At 38.3% G+C, this 19,861-nt stretch overlaps 1 protein-coding gene across 2 annotated transcripts in view; it reads left to right on the plus strand.

Moving 5' to 3' along the window:
* LARS1 (leucyl-tRNA synthetase 1) overlaps positions 1 to 19,861 on the plus strand; it is a 71,280-nt gene that overhangs the window by 26,091 nt on the left and 25,328 nt on the right. For both annotated transcript variants that reach the window (XM_032336289.1, XM_032336290.1), the window contains 10 exons: positions 1,307 to 1,360; positions 2,131 to 2,271; positions 4,320 to 4,397; positions 8,044 to 8,129; positions 8,229 to 8,294; positions 8,397 to 8,479; positions 8,900 to 9,038; positions 9,583 to 9,795; positions 11,706 to 11,763; positions 13,918 to 13,981. In XM_032336289.1, coding sequence (XP_032192180.1) covers positions 1,307 to 1,360; positions 2,131 to 2,271; positions 4,320 to 4,397; positions 8,044 to 8,129; positions 8,229 to 8,294; positions 8,397 to 8,479; positions 8,900 to 9,038; positions 9,583 to 9,795; positions 11,706 to 11,763; positions 13,918 to 13,981 — 982 coding nt within the window. The remainder of the gene's footprint in view (positions 1 to 1,306; positions 1,361 to 2,130; positions 2,272 to 4,319; positions 4,398 to 8,043; positions 8,130 to 8,228; positions 8,295 to 8,396; positions 8,480 to 8,899; positions 9,039 to 9,582; positions 9,796 to 11,705; positions 11,764 to 13,917; positions 13,982 to 19,861) is intronic.

Raw genomic sequence — 19,861 nt, forward strand, 5'->3', positions numbered from 1 at the left:
TGTCTAGATTCTTTTTTTTTTTTTTTTTTTTTGCATGTGAATGTCCAGTTCTTCAGTAACATTTGTTGAAAAGACTGTCTTTGAATTATTGTGTTGCCTTTGCTCCTTTGTCAAAGATCAGTTGCTTATATTTTTGGGGTCTGTTTCTGTCCTCTCTGTGTTGGTTCCACTGAACAATTTTCTCTTCTTTTGTTAGTACCACACTGTATTCATTATTATAACTTTATAGGAAGTCTTGAAGCCAGAAGCCAACTGTGTTCTTCAGTATTGATTTGATAATTTTTGGCCTTTTGCAAATTTTGAAATGAGTTTGTTGATACTCAAAATAACTTGATGGGATTTTGGTTGAGATTGCTTTGAATCTGTAGGTAAGTTGGGAAGAATTGACATCTTGACAATACTGAATCTTCCAGTCCATGAACATGACGTGTCTGTCCATTTTTTTAAAAATGTCTGTCCAGTTTTTTTATTCTGTTCACAGAGTTTCATAGTTTTTCTTACATAGATCTTATGTATGTGTTGTTACTTTTGTACCTAAGTATTTAATTTTGGGGGGTGCTAATGTTAATGATACTATGTTTTTAATTTTGAATTCCACTTGTTCATTCTTAATACATTCTTAGTATACTTTTGTGTAATTAACTGTGTATCCTGCAACCTTACTATAATTGTTGATTAGTTCCAGGAGTTTCTTCTCTTGATTTCTTTTGGCAAGGACATTCGGAATGATACTGAAAAGAAGCAGCGAGAGGGGACATCTTTGCTTCATACTTGATCTTAGTGGAAAAGCTTTGAGTTTCTCATCATTAAGTATGATAGGAGTTGTAGATTTTTTGTAGATAGTCTTTATGAAGTTCAGAAGGTCTGCATCTGTTCCTGTTTATTAGGAGTTTTTATCATGAATGGGTATTAGATTTTGTCGAAAGCTTTTTTTGCATCTCTTGGTAGGATCATGTGATTTTTCTTCTTTAATCTGTTTTGGTGGGTTTCATAAAACTTCAAAAAAAGTTTTCTGATATTCACATTTTCATTGCATCTTAGGGTATGAACCTCATTTTCATGTGTGTGTGTATGTGTGTGAATTTTTGCTTTTGACTCACTATTTATTCATTTAAGCCATTCATTCTAACTTAAACGGTTGAGTTTTTAAAAGTCATAGGTCTGTTCTTGAGATATTTGGTAAAATTAAAAATTCTCTGTATGGAGAGAAGAACAAATAATTAGACAAAGTTTTGGTTTTGGTTCTCTCAATGATTCTGCCAGTAAAGTGCTGATCATTGTGTTAATTTGCAAAATTTTTTTGTAGGCCTTACGAACAAAGTATGGAATTAGAGATGACATGGTCTTGCCATTTGAGCCGGTGAGTACATAGAAGATTCAGAATAGTTATACCCCTCTCTTTATCAGTGAAAAAAGAGCTAACATTTTCCTTGTAACAAAATTGTATAGTTGGTGAATATAAAAATGAGAAGGAATTTGCGTAAGAGTTTACTTATTTTAATTTGATATCTGCTGTGGCAGTTGGGAGTGAGAAAAAGACCAACCATAAGCATTTTCTTAGCACCTAGCACCTGTAATTCTGGAATAAATGACTTTCTTAGCATCACCAATTTTATAATCACTTATTTTGCTAGTTTGGCCAATTTTCAAGCTTCTAAAGACAAAATTTTTGCCATATTAGTCATGAATGGCTATGTTTTCATATTAATGCCTGGAGAACAAAAACATTTTAATCACTAGCAAATAACTTTCATGAAGAATCATAAACCAGCAATAAGACCATCCTTAAATTTAGTTGTTTACATCATTTTCCTAGTTTCAGAATTTATTATTTAGATAATTATATGCCCGTGTAGGGTTGTGAGCTGGAGAAGGTATGTTCGGTAGTGCAGGAAGGACAATTTGGGGCTTGGTGCAGAGAATTTGGGTAGTTCCTGTGGAGGAGAGTAGGAGGACAAATTCACATCTGGGTGTTAGTCACTGTGATTACCTGATGTGTGGTGCTTCTGTAGTGATATATAAAATCTGAAATGACTTCATTAGACCGTAGAGGCAAAAGGATTATGCCCCATGGGGCTGTTTTTGTGTTCATTCAGTGTGAATAAGTTCCTGACATGCTGTTCTTTGCAGGTGCCAATCATTGAAATTCCAGGTTTTGGAAATCTTTCTGCTGTAACCATTTGTGATGCTTTGAAAGTTCAAAGCCAGAATGACCGAGAAAAGCTTGCAGAAGCAAAGGAGAAGTTATATCTGAAAGGGTTTTATGATGGTGTAAGTAATAATCTTTAAGTTTTGCTCTGTAATTTTTTCAGTGATTTAGAAAAAAATAGAAAAATTCAATATGGTTTCAACTATATACTGATTTGAGAGAGATTTATATGAGACTGTGTTCTTCCGTTTCCAGATTTATTTTTTAAGTATTTAATTTATTTAAAGATTTTATTTATTTAATGAGAGAGAAAAAGAGCACAGGCATGGAGAGGGGAAGAGGGAGAAGGAGAAGCACGCTTCTGAGCAGGGAGCCCAGCAGGGGGATCGATCCCATAACCCTGGGAGCATGACCTAAGCCAAAGGCAGACATTTAATGACTGAGCCACCCAGGCGTCCCTCCAGATTCCTTTTTTTTTTTTTTTTTAATTTTATTTATTTATTTGACAGACAGAGATCACAAGTAGGCAGAGAGGCAGATAGAGAGAGAAAGGAGGAGGCAGGTTCCCTGCTGCGCAGAGAGCCCAACTTGGGGCTCGATCCCAGGATCCTGGGATCATGACCTGAGCTGAAGGCAGAGGCTTTAACCCACTGAGCCACCCAGGCGCCCCGATATTAAGTAATTTACCTGAAATCAACCAGATAGGTAGCCAGTGGCAGAACTGGTACTCACACTGGTCAGCTTGGCTCTAGGTTTTGTGCCTGCTTGCTTATTTATTTATTTATTTATTTGAGAAAGAGTGAGCTTGGGTGTATGCAAACTGGGTCAGCGGAGGAACAGAGGGAGAGGGAAAGAGTGAATCTTAAGCAAGCTCCACGCACAGCACAGGGCCTGAGGCAGGGCTCAGTCTTAAAACCCTGAGATCATGACCTGAGCTGAAATCAAGAGTCAGACATTCAACTGACTTAGCCACTCAGGTGCCCCTGGGATTTGTGCTCTTAACCATTGTACCATAATGATGAATTAGTATAATTTCATAATGATGAATTAAATAGATAAAAAGCATTTTGGCATGTTAGAGGGTTGGAAAGTCAAAAAAAGAACTTGTGTCTTTTCCATTTAAGATAGAAACTATTTCAGAGAGAAACAGGAGTCACATAGCTGGAGATCAGAATGCCACCTGGAAGGGGATTGTGTGGCTTAGATCTGTGACAACAATGGGCAAGCTAATACTTAGTCCTAGAATTGAATTTCCTCACTATGTAAAAGGCCGAGTTGAAAAACAGGCCTTCCATAAGGGCCAGGTTTGTGTGTGTGTGTGTGTGTGTGTGTTTTTAAAGATTTTATTTATTTGTTTGACAGAGAGACAGTGAGAGAGGGAACACAAGAGGGAGGAGTGTGAGAGGGAGAAGCAGGCTCCCCGCTAAGCAGGATCAAGCCAATGTGGGGCTCGATCCCAGGACCATGAGACCATGACCTGAACCGAAAGCAGGAGCTTAACGACTGTGCCACCCAGGTGTCCCAAGGGCCAGGTTTATCATATGGCGAAGCAAAGGAAAATGCTCGCTGGCAGCAGGCATAGTTGGAAACAAGTCTAGTTGGGGCTGAGCTGCATGTACTCAGTTCATTTTCCCAAAGCCTTCAGGAATGAGATGAGTGAGCCTATTGAAATTAGCTCCAAATGGAAATCTGAGAAGTGGGAAAGAAGTGAGGACTCCTTCCTAATCATGTTCCTGATAGCTATCCTACTTACACCAAAAGAAAAACAAGTATATTATAAATATTAGTTATCTAAGCTATAGCAGAATAAAAACTTAAGATTATAAGTGTGATAAATTTCATACTAAAAATATCTTGGTTGTGGGGCGCCTGGGTGGCTCAGTGGGTTAAGCTGCTGCCTTCGGCTCAGGTCATGATCTCAGGGTCCTGGGATCGAGACCCGCATCGGGTTCTCTGCTCCGCGGGGAGCCTGCTTCCTCCTCTCTCTCTCTCTGCCTGCCTCTCTGCCTACTTGTGATCTCTCTGTGTCAAATGAATAAATAAAATCTTTAAAAAAAAAAAATATCTTGGTTGTGGATGGAAGTAAATTTAGTTAGGAAAAGTTTGGAGGAAACACAAAGCAAATTTTAATCATATTCTCCCCCCCCCCCCCCACTTCTCATCCTTTTAGGTAATGCTGGTGGATGGATTTAAGGGACAGAAGGTCCAAGATGTAAAGAAGACTATTCAGAAAAACATGATTGACACTGTATGTGATAGGCTATCCTCTGAAGTCTGCTTTAGGAGAAAACCTTTCAGTTAATAGACTTCATGGTGTTAATTAGTACTGAGTTCTATAATAAAGCCTGGAGCTCTATTAAAAATAAATAATTTTATGGCAGGAAATAGGAGACTTATTTAGCAATTTGTTTAACTTGAACATCCCACCTGTAATGTTGATGGCATGTAGACCTATAAAGTTGGCACATGCAAAGCACAGAGAACTTAAAGATGTTTGCTGGCAGCGGCCATTTGAAATACTGATAGTTACAGTTCTCTTTGTGTAGTGCTTTACTTTTAACTTCATCCTTTTTCTTTCCCCTCTGTCTTCATTTTTTTGAAATGTCTTTTTCTGTTTAGCTACTTAATTTTTTTTTTAAGATTTTTTATTTATTTGACAGAGAGAGATCACAAGTAGACAGAGAGGCAGGCATAGAGAGTGAGAGTAGGAAGCAGGCTCCCCGCCGAGCAGAGAGCCCGATGTGGGGCTCGATCCCAGGACCTGAGATCATGACCCAAGCTGAAGGCAGGGGCTTAACCACTGAGCCACCCAGGCACCCCTAGCTACTTAATTTTTAAATTAAATTTTGATTTCTGACAGTTGTATATGGCCTTAGTACATAGTGACAGTGGTCTGTAAAGCTTATTAAAATAAAAAATATATAAAAAATAAAAAAATTTCTCTTCTTTGAACAGGCTTACTTTCAACTGTTTCAGTTGTTTCTTTTAAAAAAAGTTCTGTCTCTCTTAAAGATCTTTAATCTTAGTGCTAGCACAGTCATTTTTTAATTTTGTTTTTCAGTTTTAGGCATTAGCCATTGACTTCCTATTGTGGAAAATCAAGATTTAACTCTTCCTTCTACCTTGTGTCTTTCTTTCTAACCTCACTATTTGTATATACTCTTCTACTCCTATCTTCCTAGCCTGGGTATATTATAACTTTCATGAGAACAGTAGTCATTGTGTGCATTTTTGAGGCATCACTGATCTACAATGAAGTGTACAATGAGAACTTTTCTTCCCCAGCTTTTGTTTTCCCCTGGCTTTAGTAGTTGTCTTTTTTTTTTTTTTTTTTTTTTTAATTTCCTTCTTTTAAAATATAATGATCAGTACTCCATCCCCAGATTCTGGCCCGTTTATTTCTTCTCATAATACTTTTACACATCAGTACGCTGTTGGTTCCATCTTAGAGAAAGTTCTTCCAGAGCTGCCTTGCCTGTTTTAGTCAGGACTAGTTGCTTACTGTCTTGGTGGACAAATGTCATCTGGGAGATTTCTCCACTATTACTAAGAATTTCCTTTTTTTTTTTTTTTTTTTTTTTTAAAGTTGGAGGTCTTCTATTCTTGATCCCATCACTGCTGCTCTATTATTTACTTTCTCATTTTGTGAAGCTCTGCTTCTAGTGGCTTTCCTGAAAAAGCATACCTGGAAGGTAAATTTTTGTGAGCTTCCATATCTGAAATAGCTTTAGTCTGTCTTCATACTTGATTGCTTGGGGACAGGACTTTAGATTGAAAATAATTTTGCTTTAAAATTTTATGGGCATTACCCCAGGTGTTCTTTTTCAGTAATGCTGCTGAGAAGTCCAGGATCATTTTGGTAATAACTGATTTTTTTTGTGAATGACCTGTTTTTTCCCTTCTCTGGAAGCTTGTAGAATCTTCTTTTTCTTCTGGGTATTCTAAAATTTCATGACTTACCTTGGTGTAAGTCAATTTTTATTCCTTTTTTGAGTGCTTGGTGGATTCCTTCAGTTTGGAGACTTTTGTGGTTTAATTTTGGGAAAATTTCTTGACCTTTTCTTTGATTGTTTCATCTCTTCCTGTTCTTTATTTTCACTTTCTGAATTATTTTTGTTCAGATATTGGTTCTCTTAGATTTTGGAAGTCCTTTTCTTTCTGGCAGAGTCCCTCAACTTTTTCTTCCTTTAAGATTTTGTTTGTTAACTGTGGGGTTTTTTTTATCTGCTATTTGTGAGCATGTAGAACATGTTTTTTCTTAGTATGGAAAATTTCAGATTTATTAAAAGTGGAGAGTAGTATGATGAATTCCTATATACTATTATCCATCTTTGAGATTACCAACTCAGGGCCAGTATAAGAGCTTATTCTTGCTATCTGGTCCTTTTTTAGAGGTTGCTGTTCCTGTTTCATGGATGTGAAATCTTAATCTCTTATTTCCCTGAGAAAAGTTGTTGATATTTACGAGTGGGTATGAAAAGGTAATCAGAAGCATTTTGCATGTGAGTAGGACTTCACTGGGGAAGATCTGGAAGGGCTGTTTGGGGAAAAAAAATAGAAGGGCTGTTTGGCTTTTGGAGAAGCTTTTGTTAGCCTTGATGTTAATTAGAGCTTCTTGTATTTGTTGGATTCCTCCCAAAAGATTCTTCCAGTTTCTGGCTTAAAAGGTCTGAGCTAACTGAACATTCTGGGAGTTGAAAAGGTTGCTAGGGGCAATACCAATTCCCAATGTACTGACTTTCCAGTTAGTTCATCTATTTCCACTGTGATACCTGTGCCTTCAACTTTGTTTTTGGTTGAGTTATTCTCTCCTCCTCTCCAGAGAAGAAACCTTCATTGTTCTGCTGGCATAGGGAAGAGTTTCAAGTCTGTATAGTGTGGGATTAGAGTGTCTGGGGCTCTAACCTCTTCTTTAAAAACTTAAGTTAGTTCCCTTATTTTCAGCCTCATATTGCCTCCACTTCCAGCACCATCTTATACCACAAATTGTTGAGTTTTTTGGAGGTTCTGCAATGCAAATTGGATTGCTTTTCACCTTCTCTAGTGCTGGCTTAGGATTTAGCTAGCTTTCCTCAACCTGCTAATGCAGTTGTTCGTCCTGGTTTTTAGTTTCCAAAAGTTGGTTGATATTATTTCTTCTTCTGTTCTTTTGTATCTGTAAATTCATGCCACTGGAAAAAAGAAAAACCCTCCTTATTGTCATTTTGCTGGAATTTTGAGAGGTAGTAGAGTTAAATGTCTGTTTTTAATTTATCATCTTTAAAAAGTCCTCGCTATTTAACAGTATGAAGAATTAAATTAAAAACACAGAAAAACTAACCATTTTATGAATAATAATGTTGGATTTATTTTTTAAAATAGGCTTAAAGTTTGAGAACATAATACGTTAAGAGGTGCTTGTATTTGGTAAATAATTAAATTCATGGTTAGTTTACTAGTGAGCATTTTTCATGACACTATAAATCTTTAGCAGCAATATTTTCCATGTTTAATTTTTGTGCATCTTTTTTTTTAAAGCAGTGGTTCCATGCATTTAATTTCTTTTTTTTTTTTTACATTTTTATTCTAACAAGGATAAAAGGCTTCCATAGGCAATCTGACCTTCAAACCATAGAATTAGAAACTCTTGAACATCTTTTACATTCTACTGAAAAGGAATAATCTAATAATCTATAGGAAAGATGATCTGTTGACAAAGATGCTCACCTTTTCAAAAGCAAATGTGTAGAAAGAAAGGCCGATAACTTCTGTTGGGACAAGGGAAGACATAATGAAAATGTGGGGTTTTGGTTATTGGTATAACATTTTTTTTTTTGAAGTTGTTTTTATTATCGCTGAGGAATAGAGATTGACTTGACATAACACCTGATATATTTTTGTTTGCTTTTGTGTAGGGAGATGCATTTATTTACATGGAACCGGAGAAACAAGTTATGTCCAGATCCGCAGATGAATGTGTCGTGGCCCTGTGTGATCAGTGGTTAGCCTCTCTCATAGCAAGAAATTTCCTCCAGTCACTTTATTTATCCTTTTGACTTTTATTATTATTATTTTTTTAATCAATCTTTCCTCTCCCAAGGTACTTGGATTATGGAGAAGAGAACTGGAAAAAACAGACCTCTCAGTGCTTGAAGGGCCTGGAAACGTAAGAAAGAAAGGGGAAAAGTGATGAGGGAAGGGAGAGGAGATGAGAAACATGGAAGACAGTGAAAGTGAAGAAAGGCACTTTATCTTTTACTCTCTCCAGATTCTGTGAGGAGACCAGGAGGAATTTTGAAGCTACCTTAGGTTGGCTACAAGAGCATGCTTGCTCGAGAACTTACGGTTTAGGTAACGCATACTTCAAATTCTTCTGTTTGAATGACTTTGCCAATTACACGGCAAATTTACACTTTTACCTTGTCTCCCTCTTTTGTATTATTTTTTCTGAATTGGAAGTGAGAGGTTTCAGTTAGAGGGTGAGGGAAACTAGAATATGGTACCCTATCATCTGCCTGGTGGTAGAAATATGACCTCTCTAACCCAAATAGCTTTATGGATTTTTTTTTTTTTTTTTTTAAGAAAGTTTCCAGTGCTTCAGCTGTTTGGTTTTTTATGTACCAGTTTATTTTGTTAATTATACAAGCAAATTTAAGACCTTCTTAAAATAAAGAGCTTTGTAAATGCTATATGTCTTAAAAATGTGGATTCTCTAGATGACATGTCTCTTGAGTTCCTCATGCATTAATTTTTTTTCTTTTTATCTTGCAGGTACCCGTCTGCCCTGGGATGAGCAGTGGCTGATTGAATCGCTCTCTGATTCCACTATTTACATGGCATTTTACACAGTTGCGCACCTACTGCAAGGGGGGAACTTGCGTGGACAGGCAGAGTCTCCGCTGGGCATCAGGTGGGTAAATGGATGAGGCAAAGTAGTGTAGTTTGTTAGCAAGAGATAGAATCTTTTGATATACGCATTGAAAATTCTTTTTTTTTTTTTAATTTAGTTTTCATCAGAATTCCTTTAGCAGAGTTTTGTTACGATGTTTTTGTTTTTTTGCTGCTGCACTGAGAAAAAGTAATAAATAGCTCCTCTGTTATCGTTACTATTCTTTATTCTTATTGAAGTCTTTTTTTAAAAAATATTTTATTTATTTATTCGACAGAGATCACAAGTAGGCAGAGAGGCAGGCAGAGAGAGAGGAGGAAGCAGGCTCCCTGCGGAGCAGAGAGCCCGATGTGGGGCTCGATCCCAGGACCCTGGGATCATGACCTGAGCCAAAGCAGAGGCTTTAACCTGCTGAGCCACCCAGGTGCCCCCTTATTGAAGTTTTTTGTCATCATTTGTTAGTGTAGGTATATTAAGAGATTCCTATTTCATGATTAAGTGAATATTTTGATTTCTTCAAAGAAATAATCTGTATATTTTGTTGTTTGTTTTATTTTTAATACAGACCGCAACAGATGACCAAGGAGGTTTGGGATTATGTTTTCTTCAAGAAGGCTCCATTTCCCAAGACTCAGATTCCAAAGGAGAAATTAGATCAGTTAAAGCAGGAATTTGAGTTCTGGTATCCTGTGGATCTCCGAGTGTCTGGCAAGGATCTTGTTCCTAATCATCTTTCATATTACCTTTATAATCATGTGGCTATGTGGCCAGAACAAAGGTGAGTGCTAAAAAGGCTGCAGACTAAACTTATGTCTTATGATGTCAAATATTTAAGAAGTTACTCCGCAAGGCATAGTTAGGTTTGCCAGTTGCCGTCTTTTTCTTCTGTTGAACATATAAATGAAGCAGAAAGCACGCTTTCTCCTCTCTGTTACATCCAGAAATCCACATATTTACCTTGGGCTGACCAAAGCACATCACATTTCAGGTACTTTGACAGTCTTTCAGTACTTTACTTGACCTGTTTTGTGACTCTTTGACCTCTTACATGCAGAAATAAAGGTGGTTCAAGACAGAGCCTAGAATGTTAGAATTGGAAGGAAACATCCCTTTAGAGCTGAGAGCTGCAAGTTTACAACATTAGTTGGTAGTGATGTTCTTTTTTTTTTTTTCCCTTTGAGAGAGAGTGTGGAGAGTGTGGGAGAGGGAGAGGAAGTGAGAGAATGTTCAGCAGGCTCCACACTCAGCACAGAGACTGACACAAGGTTCAGTCCAGTGATCCTGAGATTATGGCCTGAGCCAAAACCAGGAGTCGGATGCTTAATTGACTGAGCCACCCAGGTGCCCCTGGTAGTGGTATTTTGAGTAGAGTCTGAATCTAAGTGTCATTTTTAATCCTGTATGCTCAAAAGTAATACTTCTATCATCTTTTCCTCTTGATCCAAATATGTCTCTGTGCCTTTCATTTAGTCTCTCAAGGTAGCCGAGGAAACAGACACCTCCCTCTGTTTAAATTTTATTTCCTATCACCAGAACAATCTCATGTGACTTCCTATATTTAGAATGAGATTGCATTTTCTTTCTCAAGAATAAGAGGAAGATTTTGAAGTAGAGGAATAAAATAAATCTTATGTTACCCAATTATTTTGTTGTTACTGTTTAAAATGTATTTTTGGAGAAATTGGATATCTCAGAAGTATTTTTGGGGAACATAGTTGAGTGTTCATCCCTTTGCATCAAGTTTTTGAACATGTATTAGATTTTATAAATTATAGGTAAGTAATAATGTCAAGTGCTTGTAAGTAATAATTATCAGTAACACCCGGCACTGTTCTAATCACTTATGACAACTCATTTCATTTTCATTACAACTTTTCCAGGACCTTCTATAATATCCTCGTTTTACAGACAAGGAACTTTATTGAGGCCTAGAGAGTTCATTGTAACTCAGTGCTGAGTTCCCCAGCAATGACATAGGGAGGATGCAAACCCTACAGCCTGTCTCCAGGACTCTTGTTCTCAACCACTATCCTCGCATAATCTCATTGCTAGAATGAATGAGTGGAACTTACATAGTTCAAAAATTCAAAGAGTTCATAAAAAAAAAAAAAAAGAAAAGGGAACTTTTACCCTTGCCCCCACATCACTCTGCTTCCCATAGGTAATCCCTGCCACTGCTTTCTTATGATTTCTTCTGGATGACATGTTTATGAATAAACTAGCATCAGATTATTTATTTATTTAAGGAGTCTCTACACTCAGTGTGGGCCTTGAACTCAAAATCCAAAGACCAAGAGTCACTTGCTTTTTGGACTGAGCTATCCAGGCACCCCATGTTTATTTATTTTTTAATTATGCAGAGATACCACACTGTGGACACTTTTATCCCCCATGTGATTGTATGCTTCTAAGATTTATTTATATCCACATATCTAGCCCTTTCCTATATTTTTAAAATACCTATTACATAGTATTTCAGTGTATGCCTGTACCATAGTTTATGTAACCAGTCCTTTATTAATGGGCACTTCTTATTTTCATTTGTTTCCTATTAAGAGCAGGACTCAGTACATTTGTACATTTGTCCTAGCAAACTGTTGTAAAGCTTTCAGCATTTACCTCAACTTCTTAAGCTTAGACTCGAACCTTAAAGTTTTATTTTCTGTCTTTAAACATTTACCTCTAAAGTGACAAATGGCCCACTGCTGTGAGAGCAAATGGACATCTCCTCCTCAACTCTGAGAAGGTAAGAAAATTTAAAATTATGCCGAGAACTTTGCAGATGTAGGAAGTTGTACATTTTAAAGAAATAGAGAGTGTAAAAATCAGTGTTAATCTTCCATTTAAAATGTTTAGGACTACCAGCATAAATTAGGGAGTAAGTGGAGTAAATAGTATTAACGGAGGGCAGGAACTGGGAAAACTTATCTGTTTTAACATTTGTAGTTAGAATGGTAGAAGGTGATACAATTCGTGACTGGAGTAGACAGAGGGAGATATAAGAAATATAAAAATCCGGGCTCTCGGTGGCTCAGTGGGTTAGGCCTCTGCCTTAGGCTCAGGTCATGATCTCAGGATACTGGGATCGAGTCTCGTGTAGGGCTCTCTGCTCAGCGGGGAGCCTGCTTCCCCTGTCTCTCTGCCTGCCTCTTTGCCTACTTGTGATCTCTCTCTGTGTGTCAAATAAATAAATAAAATCTTTAAAAAAGAAAAAAAAAGAAATATAAAAACCCTGCGTTGTGACCCTAGAATAACTTTCTCATTAAGTTGAGAAAATACTTGGTGGGATTTGTTTTCTACTGTGATCAGCCACTGAATTAAAATAATAGAATTTTGGAATTTGTAGGGTTCTTAACTGTTATTTAATGCTTCTTCCAGGCAGTATAACATATCTCTCTCTATACTACTACTGCTTCTGCTGTTGTTAAAACTACTAATATATATGATTTTTTTATAGGCTATATAAGACTTTATCTCATAAATCAGTGTCTTCAAACCCCGTGACAAAGCCCTTGCTTGCCCCTGTGATGCTTTTGTGCACATTGAAAAGGGTACCCCTCCTCACATAAACTAAAAATGGCCATGTTATTTATTTCTTAGTGAGAATATTCGTAGCAAGTTGATTTTGGTACAATTAGTGCATTTTGCTACAACTGATGGAATATTAATTGAAAAAGAGTATTCTTTGCTATAAATGTCTGTCATAATGAAAATAGGTGTTGATTTAAACAAATAGCAGGTGGTATGAATTGCAAAATGAAACATTTTTAACTGGTGCCCTGATGTTGAAAGGGAATATAGAAGTTCATTTAAAATAATCTCTGTATTAGACTGAAAAACAGCTCTTTGATTAGATGTGTGTTAGATCCACAAGGACTTTTGATTATCAAATTCATTTTTTACTTTGTAAGGCGAAGTAGAACTATATATGTATTTACATGTATGTATATATGTGTATAAATATAAATTGTGTTATAATGTGATATTTTCTTTGGTCTCAAAGTTGTCATACTATACATTGTACTATTTTTATTAGAACTATATACTTCATTGTGGTGTGATAGAAGACTAGATTATAACCTCTCTTTGGTATCAGCAAAGTTCTGTTAAAAACAACAAATGCTTTTTTTTTTTCCTTTAGATTTTATTTGAGAGATCAATGCCCAGAGAGGGAGCTAGAGGGAGCAAGAGAGCACAAGCAGGGAGAAAGGCAGAGGGAGATGGGGAGCAGGCTCCCTGCTGAGCAGGGAGCCAGCCCCATGTGGGACTTAATCCCAGGTCTCTGGGATCATGACCCAACCTGAAGGCAGATACTTAACTGCCTGAGCCACCAGATACCCCAAAGACAACAAATTCTTAAATAGTAAAAATTGGCAGGCTGTGCACAGTGTGTCCTTAAATGTGGTGCCCTCAGGTAGAGCACGACTTGAAACAACCACTTGTTTTAAATGACACTAGTTGAAGTTCCCTAAAACACCTAACTCTGACATCATATGCCAGTCCATTTGTTTCTGAATGATTCTAATTGCTCTAAAGCTCTTCTTTAAGACCCCTGAAATGTTCCAGAGATACAGTGGAATCATTATACATGTATAAACAAATTCCTAAGGGGCAGTATAATCTACTGGAAAGATTAGTGCATTTAATACCAGACTGGAGACCCTGTCCTAGCTCTGTCCCTGCCTAGCTGAGTGACCCAGACAAGTCACTATGTTAACTGGATTTCAGTGTCCAGCTCTGTAAAATTAGTGCAAGATACCTTTTCCTTTTTCTCTCTAATTTTTTTTTTTTTTGGTCTTTATCTGATTGTGGCTAACCTACTTACTTTGATTTGTCTGATTTGGTTTATTTTATTTATATATATTCTTAATAATATCTGATCATTGACTTTCTATTTCAGATGTCCAAGTCCACAGGCAACTTCCTTACTTTGACCCAAGCAATCGACAAATTTTCAGCCGATGGTGAGTATACTTTTTTATTATTGCTCATATATAGGGTCTGATTCTTTCCAGATTATAGAAGGCAAATTAAAATTACTATTTCAGTTTTATTGCACCTTCCTTTTGCTTTTTCCAGTACTTTAAAATACTCATGTTTTCTTTGTGTATAAGCAACGTAAGAATTGCCAATGTGATCTGTTTAGGAACACATTCAAGCTAACATTATTAGAGTCTTTTTAAAAAAGAAACTAACTGTAATTGCTATCTGGCTTGTTTCTAATTTCTTACTACTTATAAGGTTAAAGAGTTGGTTTGTAGAGATGTTGATTATGAAGCTTTTGCAAAGTATTTCCTTCATACATGATATACATATAGGTGACTTGAATCTGGAGCATTCTTTTTTTCAAGAAATATTTTCTCCTTGGCCGTAGTACTATTCCATTTCATCATTACTTTTTCAAGGGAGGAGATGCACTGTCTGACCTGTAGGAACCCTTGATTGTTTTGGTCCTTATGGCATGTCTTTTACTGATCCTGGCTAGCACAGTTTGAGGCCATGCTGAAGGGATTGGGAAAGAACTAACCTAACTAACCTTAAAAACAGTGTTTTGACTGGAAGCTGTAAGCCAAAAAGAACTACACACAAATACTGTAATAAGTAAAACTGTTTCTTACATGAGGTGTAGGTTAGCAATTCTGAAGCTAATTTTATGTTTTTACTGGGATTGAACAAATAAATCTATTGTAGATGAGAGCTCACTGTTAAAAAGATACAGATAATAAAGGGGGAATGCTAGACTGTACCCTATGGTGTTGGATTGGAATTGGCAATTTCCAAAGGTTTTAATTTTAAAAGATTTTATTTATTTATTTGTCAGAGACAGAGGGAGAGAGAGCGAGTGAGCACAGGCAGACAGGCAGGCAGAGGCAGAGGGAGAAGCAGGCTCCCTGCCGAGCAAGGACCCTGGGATCATGACCCGAGCCGAAGGCAGCTGCTCAACCAACTGAGCCACCCAGGCGTCCCAGGTTTTAATTTTATATATAGACAGAGTGATGTAAAAATAAATATAGATATGTGTGGTTGGTTAGTATACATGCGTACATATCCCTAGCCATGTCTGCCGAGGCGGCTTATGAGCAGTGACACACTAGTAACAGGGACACACCTGGCATTTAGATCTTGGTCTCCAATAAATGGAACTCAGGTGCCTGAGAGAAGTGATTGATTGGCGGGCTGGAGTAGGAAAAATACAAGATGAGCACGAAACATCTTAAGGTGCCAGAAAATAAGGAAGTGTTTCAGTAAGGATGAGGACATTTACAAGGACACAGATTTATTTAAGACAGAAGATCGTGGCACTATCAAATCATCCTAAAGAACCCAGAAATTTTTCTGAAGGCTAGCAGAACAAACTCCACAACTAAAGACAGAGAAGAGGCTATACTGAAGAAGGTAGGAAATGCCGAGGTACGGTTTGAGAAAGAAACAGGTCGCGGCCACTGAACCGTGCAGGGGTGGGGGGGGCAGGTGTGGAGTTAGGAGCCATCGCAAAAAAGGGCATATGACAAATTAGTTCACAAGAGAGTGCATGGAGAAAACAAATCCCCGTAGCAATTGGCTTGGAAATTGAGAGGGCCTGAATTTCATGAGTTCTTGAAACCAGTGGCGCTTAAAGCCTCGAGTTTTAAAGGTCACTGTGCTTGGTTCTAGGAGAGCTTGAAGGACATTGGGGCTGCTCTTGGAGAGAAGGCTGGCAAACATGGTGTAGACATACAGCATGGAAAATGATCTGAAGAGTGCCTGGAGCACACAGTAGGGAGGTTAGTTGCTCATCTCAGAGCATGTCACGGAGAGGCTGTGTTCATCGAGAGACCCCTCTAGGAACAAAGGAATTGGCAGGCGCCATTTCCCTTCCCAACCCCTTAGCATATGCGTAGGGCCCCCTGCTGGAAGCAGCACCGTGCTAACACTTGCCATCTAACTTGCTTACACCAAGTCCCACCCCTCCATGCTCTGGTAAAACCACTCCTCCCAGTTGTGCTTGCCTCAGTCCCAGCTTGGGTGGGCTCCCTTCCCCAGAAAACCAGCTCAAACCCCTGCCCACACTGTGTTTCTCAACCCAAGAGTTTGATGTGGCCTTGGTTCTGGCAGTGACATATCTCATTTCACAAGCAGGCCCCAGCACACCTAGTTAAAATGCCACCACTTTCAGGCCAGGGACAAATTGCTCACAACAAGCAAAGAGAGCCTTTGCAAATCACTGGTCTGAAGGATAAAGTGGCCGGGAAAAAACAGCATATGTAGCACATTGGAGACCGTCCTAGGAGTGCCAGGCCCTGGGGAATGGGATACTACACAGTAGGGCACTACAGATCCTCCTCATCATAAAGCCATCACCCTCAAGAACAGGAAACATAGCTGACTTTCCTAACATAGGCACAGAGATTTAGACAACATGAGAAGACAGAGAAACTTGTCCCAAATGAAAGAATAGGACAAAGCCACGGCTGGAGATCTAAGTGAAACAGATATAAGTCACATGCATGATAGAGAATTTGAAGCAGTGGTCATAAGGATACTCACTGGACTTGAGAAGAGAGTGGAGGATCTTCCCGAGACCGTTAACACATAAGGAATAACATAACAGAGAAAAAGGGCTCAATAGACAAAATGAGAAAGGTGCTTGATGGAATGAACAGCAGGTTGGAAGAAGCAGAAAAATGAGTTAATGGCCTAGAAGACAGAGTAATGGAAAGTAATTAAACTGAACAAAAGAGAAAAAAGAATTATGCAAAATGAGAATAGACTTAGAAAATTCCATGGCTCCATCAAACGTTAATAACATTTGTATTTTATTTTAAAGATTTTATTTATTTATTTGACAGACAGAGATCACAAGAAGGCAGAGAGGCAGGCAGAGAGAGGTGGGGGAAGCAGGCTCCCTGCTGAACAGAGCCTGATGTGGGGCTTGATCCCAGGACCCTGAGATCATGACCTGAGCCGAAGGCAGCAGCTTAACCCACTGAGCCACCCAGGCGCCCAATAATATTTGTATTTGTATTTTTTTATTTTTTATTTTTTTAAAGATTTTATTTATTTATTTGACAGAGAGAGATCACAAGTAGGCAGAGAGGCAGGCAGAGAGAGAGAGGAGGAAGCAGGCTCCCTGCTGAGCAGAGAGCCCGAGGCCGGACTCGATCCCAGGACCCTGAGATCATGACCTGAGCCGAAGGTAGCAGCTTAACCCACTGAGCCACCCAGGCGCCCAATATTTGTATTTTTAAATAAGAATGGCATAGGGCTTGAACTCACAGCCCTGAGATCAAGAGTTTCATACTCTACCAGCAGAGCCAGCCAGTTGCTCTTACAAGAGACTCATTTTAGACCTAAAGACACCTGCAGATTGAAAGTGAGAGGATGGAGAAACATATGTCATGCACATGGATGTTAAAGGAAAGCCAGAGTACCAATTCTTATATCGGACAAAATAGATTTTATTATTTTTTAATAGTTTTTTTTTTTTAAAGATTCCATTTATTTATTTGACAGAGATCACAAGTAGGTGGAGAGGTGGCAGAGAGAGAGAGGAGGAAGCAGGCTCCCTGCTGAGCAGAGAGCCTGATGCCGGACTCGATCCTATTACCTGGGATCATGACCTGAGCAGAAAGCAGAGGCCTTAACCCACTGAGCCACCCAGGCGCCCCCCCGGACAAAATAGATTTTAAAACAAAAACTGTAACAAGAGTTAAGAAGGATACATATAATAATATAATAAAGGGGACAGTCCAAGAAGAATATGTAAGAATTGTAAATATTTGTGCACCCAAATACATAAAACAGCTAGTAACAAACATAAAGGAACTGATTGATAATATGCTGTAATAGAGGACTTTCACACCCACCTATATAATGGACAAATCATCTAAACAGAAATTCAACAAGGAAACAATGGCTTTGAATGACACGCTGGAACAGTTGGATTTAATAGATATATTCAGAACATTTCTGTTCTAAAGCAGCACAATACACATTCTTTTCAAGTGTACATGGAATATTCTCCAGAATAGATCACATATTACTCCACAAAGAAAGCCTCCACAAATTTAAAACTATCGAAGTTGGGGTGCCTAGGTGGCTTAGTCCTTTAAGTGTTTGCCTTTGGCTGAGGTCAGGATCCCAGAGTCCTGGGGTCAAGCCCCACATCAGGCTTCCTGCTAGGCAGGAAGCTGCTTTTCCCTCTCTCATTCCCCCTGCTCATTTCCCTCTTTCGCTGTGTCTCTCTGTCAAATAAATAAATAAATAAATCTTATTTTTAAAAAAAAGATCAGATTCATACCATGCATTTTTTCTGACCACAATGCTATGAAACTACAAGTCAATTACAAGAAAAATCTGGAAAGACCACAAATACATGGAGGTTAAATAACATTCTACTAAACAGTGATATGTGTCAACCAGGAAATAGAAGAAATAAAAAAGTACATGGAGGGGTGCCTGGGTGGCTCAGTGGGTTAAGCCTTTGCCTTTCAGCTCAGGTCATGATCTCAGGGTCCTGGGATCGAGCCCTGCATCGGGATCTCTGCTCAGGAGGAAGCTTGTTTCCATCTCTCTCTCTCTGCCTGCCTCTCTGCCTACTTGTAATCCCTTTCTCTGTCAAATAAATAAATAAAATCTTAAAAAAAAAAAAAAGTTAAAAAGTACATGAAAACAATGGTTCAGAACTTTTGGGACACAGCAAAAGTGGTTCTAAGCAGGAAATTTATAGCAATACAGGCCTACCTCAAGAAGCAAGAAAAAGGGGTGCCTAGGTGGCTCAGTGTGTTAAAGCCTCTGCCTTCAGCTCAGGTCATGATCCTGGGGTCCTGGGATCATGCCCCACATCGGGCTCTCTGCTCAGCGGTAAGCCTGCTTCCCCCTTCTCACTCTGCCTGCCTCTCTACCTACTTGTGATCTCTCTCTGTCAAATTAATAAATAAAATCTTTAAAAAAAAAAAAAGAAGAAGAAGAAGCAAGAAAAATCTGGGGCGCCTGGGTGGTTCAGCCAGTTAAAGTGGCTGCCTTCAGCTCAGATCAGATCCGAGGGCCCTGGGATCAAGCCCCATGTTGTGCTTCCTGCTCAGCAGAGAGCCTGCTTCTTCCACTCTCTCTGCCTGCTGTTCTACATACTTGTTCTCTCTCTCTGTATCTCTCTGTCAAATAAATAAATAAAATCTTAAAAAGAAAAAAGCAGTGAGAAAAATCTCCCATAACCAAATTGACCTTACACCTAAAGGAGCTAGAAAAAGAATAACAAACAAAACCTAAAACCAGCAAAAGAAAGGAAAAAATAAATATTAGAATAGAAATTAATGATATAGAAACTAAAAAAAAACCAGTAGAACAGATAATGAAATCAGGAGCTCGTTCTTTGAGAAAAAAATCAATAAAATTGATGAACCTCTGTCAGACTCACCAAAAAAAGAGAAAAGGCCCAAGTAAAATCACAAATGAAAGAGGAAAAATAAGAACAAACACCAGAAACAATTAAAATATTATGAAAAACTGTATGCCAACAAATTGGATAACCTAAAGGAAATGGATAAATTCCTACAAACATATAACCCCCCAAACTGAAACAGGAAGAAATAGAATATTTGAATAGACTGATTACCATCAAAGAAATTGAATTCAGTAATCAAAAAACTCCCAACAAGCATTAAGTCCAGAACCAGGTGTCTTCATGGGTGAATTCTACCAAATATTGATTGACTGACTGATTGATTTTATTTTTAAGTGATCTCTGTACCCAGTGTGGAGCTCAAACTCAGAATCCTGAGATCAAGAGGCATAGGCTCCATTGGCTCAGCCAGCCAGGCGCCCCTCTACCAAACATTTAAAGAAGAGTTAATACCTATTCTTCT

The sequence above is a fragment of the Mustela erminea genome, chromosome 3 (genome assembly GCF_009829155.1).
Source record: "Mustela erminea isolate mMusErm1 chromosome 3, mMusErm1.Pri, whole genome shotgun sequence".
Taxonomy (NCBI): domain Eukaryota; kingdom Metazoa; phylum Chordata; class Mammalia; order Carnivora; family Mustelidae; genus Mustela; species Mustela erminea.